Genomic DNA, 13,506 nt, shown 5'->3' with positions numbered 1-13,506 from the left:
GAGTCGATAATGGTGGAGGAAGTGGTGGTTGTGGTGGAAGTTATTGTTGGAAATTGTTAAGTGGAAATGGTGGTGGTAGAAGATGATATAGAGTGTAGGGTAGGTGGTAAGAGAGGGGGGAAGAGAGTGTGTGTGATAGGTGGAGGAGATTAGTGTAATAAAGATTACATTAATTTTGTTAATAATTTATTAGGGTATATAACATGAGGTTTTTAGTTTTATGAGGAATATCTTGGTAATTTCATGTAAAAAAAACATACCATAAATGGTAAGAAAGAATTTGTTTCATTTAATTTGAAATGGCCAAAAAGGACATCTGTTGCATTTAAAACGAAACGGAAGAAGTAATAAGTTCTAGTAAGTTTAGATGAAACATAGCAGCTTATGAAAGTTCATTCAATTTAGCTTTTTTTTTTTCTTATATTGTCTTATTTTAGACAAAATAAGTTAAGATAAGTCCAGTATAAACAAATTCGTTTTGGATAATTTTAAACAATGTAACACCCTTAGAATTAAATTTAATAAATTCAAATAAGTTAAGGTGAGTTCAATTAAGTTATATAAATTGTAAGTTAAGCAAACTAGTCACCGTTAATTCGGTAATAAATAAAATGATGTCAAATAGTCCAAAACCGGGCGGACTAGAAAAATCCTGTCTAAAATATCTTATTTTGGACCGGACCAAAATTTGTATTTTTATTTTGAAAATATCTAGATCTAAATATATTTATAGATGGGATACATTCAAATTTAATATTATAGTTCTAACAACAATAATCTTGAAGATAATAAAGAATACGATTTTTTCACCATATAACCTTGACGAATTTTTTTTTTGCACCATATACCCTTTCAACTTTTGAAATTCACCATATACCCTCCGACCGTACAATAGCATTTATTGCCCTTTTTGTTAACAGACGACGTTAAGTCGCCGTTAGCATTTTATTACAAGTTTGTCATTAAGTTATGGCGCCATTATGGTTATGTTTGGGAAAGGAGTAATTTAACAGTTTGCAAAAAAAAAATTGTTTTTTCACCAATTACCACTAGTAGAATAAATGCTAATTGCTGCGGTCAAAAAGTTGCCTATTGCGGCGGTTTTGGGCGCGCAGCAATTAAGGGGGCAGCAATAGGTATTAATTATATTGCTGCGGTTTTAAACCGCAGCAATATTTGAACATATTGCCGCGGTTTCTAGTGTAGAAACCGCAGCAATATATGTATCTTATATCATAATAATAAAGGATATTGCTGCGGTTTCTCCTAAAACCGCAGCAATATGCGGTATATAATAATGAAAAATACGCATATTGCTGCGGTTATAACCTGAAACCGCAGCAATATTTACCGGTACAGCAAAAAAAAAAATTTATTTTCGCATTTTGCAATTAAATTTGAAATATTAAAACTAGGCTTAATTCATCCACTATCCAACAAATTCAAATACGAACAAAAGTTGAAATAACATCTTATAATAAACAACAAACTGGAAAAATTTCAGTTTTTAGAAGACGATAACTTATAATAAACAACAAACTGGCATCAATAACTTATAAGAAAACAACAAACTGGCATCTTATAAGAAAATGTAATCAATAACTTATAATCCACAACAATAACTAACAGACGAACAAACAGATTAACAGAATATGAAATGATATGAAGTAACAAAAAAAATTTAGATCTAGTAAAATTACCAGAAAATTAAATAAAAAGAAATAAAAAGGAATTATAAAAAAAATATGAACAGTAGTTCTTCATCTACAATCAGAACGTGATGAAGGAGAAGTAGACGTTTAACTGGCATAATGTTCGTCAGGGTGATACTATCGACATCTTCAATGGCAGTGTCACCGGTGGATCATGAAAACCCAGCTAGTGCATTCAATGGCTGTGTCGACGACCACGAAGGATCCGAGTTGTTTACGGCGACCACGAAGGATTCGAGTTATTTATGGCCGAGACGACGAAGGAACGGTTGCCGTAACCCACGAAGGACTCGAGTTGGTTTATGGCGAGCGACGAAACGAACGGTCGACTGCGACCACGAATGATTTGAGTTGTTTTCGACGACAACCATGAAGGAATCGAGTTACTTCTGGCCGAGACGATGAACAAACAGTCGACAGCCGAGACCGGAAGAAAAAAAACGACTGTTAGGACAAGAGAGAGGAGAGAGAGGAGAGAGAGGAGAGATGAGAGGAAGGATGAGGGAAGAGATGTCGTGGGTGAAGAGAAAGAAAGAAGATCTAAAGAGGAAGGAGAGATAGATAACGTGAGGAAGAAAGTGAAACGGCGGGCTCCTCGTCTATATTAGAAAACCCTATTAACCCTATTGCTGCGGTTATTATAAGGAACCGCAGCAATATACTAAAATAATATTTTTTTATGTTATTTTAGTATATTGCTGCGGTTAAGGAAATAAACCGCAGCAATATGTTTGGTCAAATATTCAGAAAAATTTCAAAAATTTCCTTTGAAACCATATTGCTGCGGTTTTCGGCCGAAACCGCAGCAATATGGTTATTTTATATTTTTTCTTTTCTTTTTACGTGATATATTGTTGCGTATGGGTGAAACCGCAGCAATATCACCGCAGCAAATAGCAATTATTCTACTAGTGTACCCCCGAGTTTTCAAAAAATTCACCTGGTACCCTCCAAGTTTTCAAAATTCACCTGGTACCCTTCAGTTTTGTGTAAATACACCCAAATACCCCTACTGTCATCCTTCCGTTAGAGCTCCGTTAGACCAAACTTAAATTCACAAGGTACCCTTAAATATAAACATTTTTCACTAGGTACCCCTAAATGTTACCAAATACAACCTGCAAGTTAACGGCTAGTTTCTGATTTTAAAAAACTAGCTGTTAGGTGCCTTTACTAAGTTTATTTATATATTGCGGATCCCCCTCTTGACATCTTTAGTAGTTATCTCTTTTTACCATCTCTCTAAAATGAGTTCTCTCTCTAAAACATCATCCTCAACCCAAGAGTCAACATATGTTCGGGTTCCAAATCGAATGTGTAGATGTGGGAGGAAATTTGCAATTAGAAGTTCTGATTCAAGTTTAAACCCACAACGATTGTACTTTAAGTGTGATGTTTGTGACACTTTTAGGTGGTGCAAAGGTTGGGTGGAGCAAAGTGGAGGCATCCATAATGAGGCACAGAGCATGGGAAGGTCAGAGAATGAAAATATGCAAGAAGAGTTGAAGAGAATGAAAAAGAAGCTTAAAGAACAAAGGAGCTTAGTTAGGCTTACAATTAAGTTAGGTTTACTTATGGTTGTATTGCTTGTCATTGTAATTTGGGCACAATAGTGAAAAAAAATTTGCTTAACATAATTATCATTGCATCCAAAAAGATCAATGTAGCTTTACAAAGAACTGGTTTTCCAACAAACAATGTAGCTTTACAAAAAAACTGCTTTTAGTTACTTCCCTAAAAATTATGTTCAAAAGTTGCAAATGTTAGTATGTTGCTTAGGTGGCCTTCTTGCTCTCTTCTGTGTCTTCTTGGAAGTGCTAGGGTGAGCCTCACCCTCAGCTTGTGGTCTTGATCTTTTTTTTCCTGCATCTCCTTTGCCACATGTTCTTGCATTATGGCCATCTGCTTGCACTTGCTCACTTCACAGAGCTGTGTCTCTTGGCCTTCTTAGCTTCATTCACACCTCTCTTCCTCTGTTTTGGAGGTCTGCCAGCACCTCTTTTCTTGTTTGGAGGATGAATCAGTGGGAGGTTGAAATCTGGCCATTGAGATTGATCAGGCATGGGGTGGATATGCTCAGCATAAGTTGCCTTGTAAGCTGCCCCCTTGTAATAATCAGAGACATAGGCCACAGGGTCAACTCTCTCATTGTACATAATTCTCAATGCATGCTTGCAAGGGATACCACATCCTTGCCACTTGCCACACCCACAACTTAACCTAGCCAAGTTGATTGGGAAAGTGACATTACCATCTGTCACTTCAAACTCCCCTCCTCCACATGATGTTGCATGGCAGAATCTAGAATCCCCGCTCCTACTTTCCAACACCTTTGTAGCATAATCAGTGAGGTGCCCAGGCTCCATGTCAATAGCCTTGTCAAACCTTGCACCAATCCTCTTCATTGACCACTCTCTTATAGCGAAAAAAAGTGAAGCAAATTGTTCGAGCAATAATAGTACAGATCAAAGGAAAATTGAAAAAAAAAATAAAATTTGCAATTGTATACCTTGAAGTAGGTTGAGCACAGGTAGATCTCTGTGAGCTTTTGTGCAGGCATTGAAACTTTCCACAAAGTTTGTGGTGTTGTGATCACAACTGATTGTTGTGTCAAACATATGCCTAGACCATTGCTCTGTGGTGTTATCTAGATAGGCAGCAGCATCTTTATCATGAGCAATATCTTCCCCATTGCTTTGTTGAACACATATTTTTGTAGGCATTTGCTGCAACCAGAATAGTTTGTGGAAGGCTGATCCACTCCAGCCCATGTTCTTGCAGTTCATATATAAGTGCTGGCAGCAGACCCTCCTAGTAGCCTTGGGAAACACCCCATGCACAACAACATCAACCCTTCTCATCCTATCACTAATGAAGCACCAATCTTCCTTGTTGCAACCTTCTTTTTCAAAGCACAACCTTAAGTTCCTAAAAAAGTACTCCCATGATTTTGTGCTCTTAGTATCAACAATCCCATATGCAATCAAAAAGATTTCATTATTACCATCTATACCTAGAGCAGACAACAAAATCCCCTTATAATAGCCACTCAAGTGTGCTCCATCAATGCCTATCAAAGGCCTACATCCCCTTAAAAAGCCCCTCACTTGTGCAGCAAATGAAAAAAACAGGCCTTGAAAGTTGGAGCTTCCTGACCTGTGTTGCCTGTCCATGATATAAGGGCATATGACCCTGGGTTTGTTGACTTAATCATCTCAGCATATGTGGGGAGTAAGCTATAAGCCTCAGCAAACCCTCCATAAATCTCCTCCTTAGCCATTGTTTTTACCTTGTAAAACAATCTCTTCTTAACTGTCACCCTAAACTTCTCCTGAACTACCCTTTGCAAAGACTCAACAGGTATATCAGGGGTTGTTTTAATGACATCCAACATCTTCTTGCACAACCAAGCAGAAGAGACCATGGGGTTCTCCTCTAACATCCCACAAGTGGTATGTTCCCCCTTAATGGTCTTGATGGCCCAACTGATTTTATCAGTTAATCTGGAAGCATGTATCCTACATTCACATGCTTCCATTATGCAAGCAGCTGTAAACCTCTTATTATCAGCCTTCAATACAAGAAGACAAAGCCTTCTTGGATGCAAAAATCCCTCAGAACCTCCAAAAACACCTCTCTTGTTGGGAAGATCAACCAGGGCTCTAGCTTAATGGACCCAAATGGTTCTTCATTCCATATCTTACCATTCCTATACAACTTGTCCATAGTTGAGCTACCATCTAAGAAATCCTCAAAAGCCTTCTCAGAAACATCATCATATGCAAATGAGTCATCATCCTCGTCCACAATGAAATCCCCAAGACATCATCATCTTTGATTCATCCTCCTCAGCAATTAAGTCTTCATCATCATTTACTGATTCATCATCTATATCATCATCAACAAAGACCATCTTTTTTTCTCTCCTTCCAGTGCCTTCCCTCCCAGTTCCTTTAGGCTTAGGGACATAGGTGCCCTCCCTCTTAGCTGTGATTTTAGGCACTCTAAAACCTGAGGGCCTAACCTTCTTTGCCTTTCCTTTCACCATAGAACCTTGGTCAGTTGGGGTGGGCTCAAATGGGGTATGCTCAAATTGGGTGTGTTGTGAAATAGGTGGTGATTGGGTGGGTTGTGTTTCACCGGGCTCAGATGCAAAGGTTTGGGTGGGCTGTGTTTTAGTGGGCTCAGAGGGGATGATTTGGGTGGGCTGTGTTTTAGTGGCTGGGAAGGGGTGGGTTGAGAGGGTGTGGGCTGTGTTTTAGTGGCTGGGAAGGGGTGGGTTGAGAGGGTGTGGGCTGTGTTTCAGTGGGTTGAGAGGAGGTGGGCTGAGTTTCAGTAGGCTGGGAGGGGGTGGGTTGAGAGGGTGTGGGCTGTGTTTTAGTGGGTTGAGAGGAGGTGGGTTGAGAGGGTGTGGGTTGTGCCTCAGTAGGCTGAGAGGGGGTGGGTTGTGCCTCAGTGGGATGAGAGGGGGTGGGTTATTTAGGGCCAGCCTTCTTGGGCCTTGGGGTCAGTTTCTTTTTCTTGGGGGTGGCAATGGTTTTTTTTCTTGGGGTTCTCTTTTTGGGTGATGTTGTTTTGGGCTGATCATCATTTGTTTTAGTAGTTTCAGTGGGCTGTGAATCATTTCTTTTAGTAGTTTCAGTGGGCTATGGATCCTTTGTGGGTGTTGTTGTTTTGGGTTGTGCCTCACTTGGGCTGGGGTTCTCTTGGGTTCCATGCTCAGGTTCAGGTTGTGAAAACCCAGGGACCATTTCATCAGCATCATGTGTTGAGTATACTCTCATGTACTCAACAACATCTAGATCAACAGACAGCACAAGAACCTCAATAGCAACACATAATCCAGTAGCATATTCATTCTCCTCTTCCAACCTCCTCTGCTCTCTCTTCTTCTTGTCTCCTCCTTTCCTCCTCCTCTTGCTCTCTCTCCCTCCTTAATATCTCTTGTACTCTCCTTATGTTCTCAAGCTTCTCCCTTTCCTCATTATCTTTCTTTGCAAGAACAGATCTAAATACATGGCAAGGGTCTGCAGTCTCCTCCACCCATACCTCAATGGTATCCATGCCTAAGCCCCACACCCAGACTTTCATCAAGTCAGAGTCAGTCCTCAACTCTATTTTCTTCTTAGTCCTAGGATTCTCAACTAACACCTTAAATACTTTAGGCAAGTACACATTCTGCTTTACTGATTCCTCCAGAAAATCCTCAAACAATCCCATTAAATGACACAAATCAGTGTCTTCTACCCTAACATCAAAATCATGACTACCAAAATGCACCAATAACCACACACCAGCCATCCTAATAAGCACATAAGATCAAAATAAAAAAGAAAGTAGAGAAAACCTAAGTACAAAGCGCAATTATACATGCAACTGATTTAACTTGAAAGAAAACAACCACAAATCACCCTAACTTACTAAAACTTGCAGAAAATTATACATGGAAGTGATTTAACTTCAAATCAATTTAGGCTGAAAAAAATGAAGAAAAATTTTACCTTTTCGCACTTTAAAAACCGTTGCTTTGCAATTTTTCAAGTTCTTCGCAATTCCACAAAATCGCACTTTTCCTTCAATCTTCTGATCAGATTCTTCAAGTTCACAAATATCTGACCCAGATAGCTTCCTAATGCGCACCAAATTGATGTGGAATTTTGAGAAAAATCCCCAGTTTTAGGGTTCCATGGATGAACCAAAACAGAGGAGTGGAAGATGAGGGGACGAATTTTTTGGAAGTGAACTAAAGATGTCTGACAGGAGGTTATCATTATGGCGCCACAAAATTAATGGCAAAGTTGTAAATTTGGCCTAACGGAACACTAACGTCCGTTAAGTCTAAAGGCATTTAATGATATTGTACAGTAACTGAGGGGTACCAGGTGAATTTTGAAAACTTGGAGGGTACCAGGTGAATTTTTTGAAAACTCGGGGGTACTTGGTGAAAAAACTGAAAAAAAACGCCTATTCATTCTCAACTTCTCTAACGCTATGTTTTATAAGAGCTTAGACATCCATGAAACCTAAAATCGCTAACCAATATTGAACTTTTGCACACTGGTTTGTGCGCAATTGTAAGAGCTTCATTGTTGGTGCAAAATTTTTGCTTGGGTTTTCTTGAGGAGGGAGAAAAATGCCGACTTGCTGAGTTGCGGAAGTTGGTTTGAATTTCAAAAATTTCAAGGCTCTTACTTTTCGTTCCAAGTAGGTTCTTTCTCCCTTTGTTTGTGTTGTTGACAATTGTTGTGTTTAGAATTTTTTGGGTTAGGGTTTGTTTATTGTTTCGATTTTTATGGAAGTATTTCTTTAGTTAATCATAACAAAATATTGAAATTTTTTTTCCTTTCATTCAAATGTATTATGCTTATGTGTGTTGGAAATTTATTGATGTTGTTTATTTGGTTAGGATGACATCTGTTTGGTTGTTTTTTCACTGTAACAGTGAGGATTTTGATGTGAGGGTTAAAGACACTAACTTGTGTCACTTAATAGGGTTGTATGAGGATGGCATCCTTTGAATAAATCAGTATATCATCTATGAACACCACCACAAACTTATCCAGGTACGGTCTGAATACTCGATTCATCAAGTCCATGAATACTGTTGGAGCATTAGTCAACCCAAACGGCATAACAGTAAACTCATAGTCCCCATAGCAAGTTATGAAAGCTGTCTTAGGAATATCATTCTTTGTAATACGAAGTTGATGGTATCCAGATCTTAGATCAATTTTCGAGAAAACTCCAGCTCCCACCAACTGATCAAACAAATCATCTAGTCTTGGCAAGGGGTACTTGTGTTTTCATTGTAACATTGTTGAGCTCTCTGTAATCAATACACAAACGCAGACTCCCATCTTTCTTTTTCACAAATAAAACAGGAGCACCCCGTGGAGATACACTAGGCCGAATGTAGCCCTTATTAAGCAACTCTTCTAATTGAGCCTTAAGCTCTTTCATTTCAGCATGAGTCATTCTGTAAGGAAAGGCTTAGAAATAGGTCCAGTTCCAGGCATCAAGTCAACACTGAACTCAACATCACGTCTCGGAGGCATGCAAGGAATATCATCAGGAAAAACATCTACAAACTCATTAGCAATACGAACATCTTCAACGCATGACTCTTCCTTACTAGTGTCGTGAACATGGCACAAATACATAGGACAACCCTGCCGCAAATCGGATTTTAGAGTCAAAGCATAAATGATTTTCAAAGAAGACCCTCTATAAAACTCATGGACTCCACTAGGACCAACTACAGACACCTTTTGTTTCTCACAATCTATGTTGTCTTTATGCCTACTAAGCCAATCCATCCCTATAATTACATCAAAATCATGCAAAGGAAAAGCTATCAAATCAGCTACTAGGGTGGTACTACCACACATAATAGGGACATTTGGATACAAGTTATTACAAGTAATGATCACACCAAAAGGAATAAAGATGTCTATATCACAAGTTTTAGAGTTCTCTAACCCTAACTTTTTCACAAGAGGTTCAGACACAAAAGAATGAGAAGCACCAGAATCAAATAGCACATAAACGGACATCGAATGAATAGAAAAAGTACCAGTGACCACGTTACCCTTAGTGTTTGCCTCAGTATGGTTCATCACATGAACCTGCCCAGTGTTCCTCCTCACATCACCTCTGTGTCCCTTAGTAGCATTTGCAGTCCCTCCATTGCGATTAGGTGCAACATTCCCTGGTGTAGAAAGAGCAGGACGACTGTTATTACCATTCTGGGGTCTCTTATCTGCTTGTGCCCCATTCCTCGAACTCATCTCAGGCTTGAAGTTCCTCGATCTAGGATTACTAAAATATTCATAAGCACGATGCCCTTTCCTCCCACAGTGATTACACTCCACCAAATTACCATCACAATCCTTGCCAGGGTGGTTCTCACTACAACATTTGTAATAGAAAAATTCGATCAGTCCTCTGAATCTGACCTTGGGGCTGGCTACAAGAAGAAGTGAAGTTTTGATTGTACTTAGAATACTGTTGACTAGAACCTCCCTTGTTATAGTTACCACTAGAATCACGGTTCCCAAAGTTTCGATCTTTATTAAAACTTTTCTACCTTTGTTGTAACCAGTGGAACCAGATGTATCACCCTTTTCTGTCGCCTGAGCAGACCCTGCTGGAGCAGATTTCAACTTCTTTGCAGCTAGTCTCTTTTCCTCAATCCTCTTAGCATTACAAGCACGAGTGTACACCTCCTTCACTGTAGTATACTCACTAGCTCCCATCCTAGAATGAAGATCAGGGTCTAACTTCTCCTCGAATTTCACCACTCTCTCCTGCTCTTCAGGAACTAACCCCTGAACGAAACGAGCCATCTCCTGAAATTTCACGTAGAACTCATGAACTGACATATCTCCCTGCACAAGATCATTAAACTCCGTCCTCTTCCTCTTCCTCGTATGGGCTGGAAAGAACTCATCACGAATCGCCTTCTTGAATTTAGTCCAACCAAACTCTCTCTCTTCCATGAGCTCTTCTCCTTCCTCATCCACAATCACCCTAGTAGTCAGATCAAACTTGTTGTGAGTCCATCAAATATCAGCATCCTCAACCAGATAATAGGCAGCAACATCAACCCTCATCTCATTAAGGACTTGGAGAGTGGTAAATTTTTTTGTCAAATTTTCTAATCCAGTTCTCCATCTTGATAGGGTCACCCTTACCATCAAAAGAAGAAGGTTTCTTCTGGTCAATTGCTTTAGAAATCACAGCAGTTTTTGAACTAACATTGCCAGCAACATGAGTAACGGGAGTATTAAGGGCAGTAGCTTGAGCCTCGGCAAGTTTCTCCATAGCATCAGTTAGGGCTCGAGTGGATTGAGCTATCCCACGCATTATACGATTCGAGCTTGAGTTTCTGGCACGCGCGTGTCTATGCATCATCTTAAACACACAATCGAAACAAAAATAAACCAAAAATGATTCACTCTTACCAAATAATTCTTAACAAAAGAAGGGAAAGGAAGGAAATATAAATAAATCAAGCAATAACATGAAAAGAGAAGTATATATCATCAACTCATAATAGTATAATTCCTTGCCTTCCCATAACACTTCCTCACAACATCTTTATTTTCAATTTTAATAAGTTTATTTACCTATTCTTGTTTAAATCTTCTTAAAGAAATCTTAGTAACCTAAAGCTCTGATAACTAACTGTAACAACCCTGAATTTCCAATAATTCTAAAAACAACTTAATATAAATAAACGCGAAAATCTAAAGGTGCTACGCCGCGATAATTAGTAATAATAACCGCAAGGCCAATGATTCTAATTAAAACAATAAACAATAAGTTTTAGATAATTATTACAGACTAACTAAATAGTATGTAAATTATTTATTACAAACCAGAATATAAATCTTATAGTCATATAAATAATAACGGAAGTCTTTTTAAAGTCTTATTAGATCGAAAGAGATCCAACACACTCTTTAACCCAACCGGAGCTAACTATCTTCAAGTCCCTGCACATTAAACACTGTAATATCAGCCAAAGGCTGAGCAAGATTTAATACTATAATAAAACAAAATTATTCAATGTGCACGTAAGATATATAGGAATATCTTACAAATTCATTTAAAAGTTGTACAGATTATTTATAAAATATATTAACTTTCTAACAACCTCAAATCCAATCTTTATTTCTTTCTCAACTATTCTGTAAAACTTTTAAATATAACCTTTCGTTAATCTGTGAGTAGGAAGTAATAAGAATCTAATGAGCTAGCTAGGCTCACTAGACAAGACAAACACCAAAGTCCCTAGTATGCATACCCCTAACTTAATAACGTACCAAGAAGGAAGACAAATGGCAAGAGTATTGATTAACATACTCCCAACTACTAAAATATATTGTTGAGACACTGTTAACTCAACATACTTCCGAACTCGGGGAATACCGCTTACCAGCAACCCTACAATAAAACTCTATAAACCCTCGTAAGGGCGAGGAACTTCCTCCTTCCAATATAAATCTCATTAACTTTTTAGTTCAAATACGAGTGTAGATAATGGTTTAAATCTCAATATTTGAGCATCATAAGTAAAAGGATTTCACTTTGACAAAGACAATGCTAAATAAATACAAAACATAATTGTACACGTTTAGTAAGAAATCTTACCTTATCAGCAACCAAAGTTAACAAATCTCAATCTCAAGTCAAAAAGGTTCCTTTTCGAACCCGCAATTTACAATATAATAATATAGTACAAGTCAATTGCCTATACTTCACGTAATTCACCAATAAATTATATTACCTAGTGAAAGAGCTTTAATTGATTTTTTTTCTAACACGACTCAAGTACATCAAAAGAGCACAACCACATATAACAATAACAATATTTCCCTATTCATTCTATTGTATTCTATTTTCTCGCAAGGCAAGTATTTTGATTCATCCTTAAAAAGCATTTTACCCATTGTATAACTTCATAAGAAAAACAATACAACTCTTATATAATTATATACTACCCAGATTTTAAGGTGTTATTGGACTGAAGAAGTTAATAAAGTTCCATATCATCCAGTATAAACAAACCATAGACGTATTATATACATATGCAGTGTTAATTTTCTGTAATAAGGCCATTTTAATTATTACCAACTTGACAAAGGTTAACTGTCATTCATAACCCACAATATTAAGTTGGAAAAAAAAAGAACAATTTTGAGGAGACAATACACTGCATCCATGAAGCATATGAATACAATTTGAGAACTCATTCCCTTTTGGGTAAAAAAGACTTAGTTCACATAACAACAAATCAGACATAGCAATTTTCATGCTAACTACTCATAACACAACATCAAACTACATAGCACTCATGTTAATCCTAATAAATTTAATTAATCAAACAACCACATTAATGTACTATTCAGGTGAACTACTAATCAACTAACAAATTAGAAAAATAATTATCAATACATTGCCTAATCAAACTAAGAAGGTAACTATCACTTATAATCAGAATTCTTAGCAAAATATATATAAAAAATCTTTTATTTATCAAACAACTATAACATATGACTAATAATTCAGATTAAGTTTTGAAAGTAATAAACTTTGAAACCTAAACTCAAAAACATGTTCATCAACTCGAATTATACATTATACAATAGCCAATTAAACAAATTTCACATAACATAAATTTTCCCTAATTTGATTTACTCAAAAACCCTAATTTAACAACATACACAAATCCAAAATACTAAACAAAACTGAAATTAAATTCAAGGTTGAATCTTACTTGAATAAAGAGATGAAATTACTCAAGAGAAAGATCCAAAAATCTCCCCTTTTTTTATCCGAATTCCGCCCAAAAAGTGCAATATAAAACCCAAAATTTTCAACCTTTGAAACACACACAATATCAAATATCGTGGAAGATAGATGAATGAAGGTTGAATTGTGATAAAGGTTGAACAAAGTTTGTCAATTTAGGGGGTTGAATCAAGAATTAAAAGAAAATAAATGGAGAAAAGATGAATAGAAGGAAGAATGAATAAAATAAAAGGGGAATGGGCTACCGGGGAAACTATTGAACCCTTTTTGCTTCCTTTCTTTTTTTTTTTTGTACTTTGTTAAGTAACTTAGATAGGTAATTAACCTATAAATCTATAAATTAGTTATTTGACCCTTTCTAAGGTGGAGTCAACATGAGGTAACAAAATACATTTAATAAAAAAATATATTTTGAATTACTTTTATAAACTCACATAATATAATTAATTATTAAACAGATATAAAAATACGAGGTGTT

General features: G+C 37.1%; 2 protein-coding genes across 2 annotated transcripts; both read right to left on the bottom strand.

Moving 5' to 3' along the window:
* Positions 1 to 3,628: 3,628 nt before the first annotated feature.
* LOC104891528 (uncharacterized) lies at positions 3,629 to 5,760 on the bottom strand. Its single transcript, XM_057393959.1, has 4 exons — positions 5,520 to 5,760; positions 4,842 to 5,378; positions 4,222 to 4,725; positions 3,629 to 4,125 (listed from the first exon to the last, which is right to left on the bottom strand). Exons 1-4 carry the CDS (start codon positions 5,758 to 5,760, stop codon positions 3,629 to 3,631), a joined length of 1,779 nt encoding a protein of 592 aa, XP_057249942.1.
* Positions 5,761 to 8,683: 2,923 nt separating this feature from the next.
* LOC109134712 (uncharacterized) lies at positions 8,684 to 10,210 on the bottom strand. The gene has a single exon (XM_019248769.1). The coding sequence runs from the start codon at positions 10,208 to 10,210 to the stop codon at positions 8,684 to 8,686; it is 1,527 nt and encodes a 508-aa protein (XP_019104314.1).
* Positions 10,211 to 13,506: the final 3,296 nt, after the last annotated feature.

This window comes from Beta vulgaris, chromosome 4, assembly GCF_026745355.1.
Source record: "Beta vulgaris subsp. vulgaris cultivar EL10 chromosome 4, EL10.2, whole genome shotgun sequence".
NCBI classification, from domain to species: Eukaryota; Viridiplantae; Streptophyta; class Magnoliopsida; order Caryophyllales; family Amaranthaceae; genus Beta; species Beta vulgaris.
The sequence above is the reverse complement of the archived record's forward strand: the minus strand, read 5'-3'. Positions and strand labels throughout refer to the sequence as shown.

What these genes read in the sequence shown, in the direction of transcription:
- LOC109134712 (XM_019248769.1), bottom strand. Translation starts at nt 10,210, where the DNA reads ATGGAAGAGAGAGAGTTTGGTTGGACTAAATTCAAGAAGGCGATTCGT.
- LOC104891528 (XM_057393959.1), bottom strand. Translation starts at nt 5,760, where the DNA reads ATGGTGAAAGGAAAGGCAAAGAAGGTTAGGCCCTCAGGTTTTAGAGTG. An exon ending in GATGTCTTGGGGATTTCATT is followed by an intron (nt 5,379 to 5,519) that starts GTGGACGAGGAT and finishes GGGTCCATTAAG; the next exon opens with CTAGAGCCCTGGTTGATCTT. An exon ending in TGTGCTCAACCTACTTCAAG is followed by an intron (nt 4,126 to 4,221) that starts GTATACAATTGC and finishes TCGCTATAAGAG; the next exon opens with AGTGGTCAATGAAGAGGATT.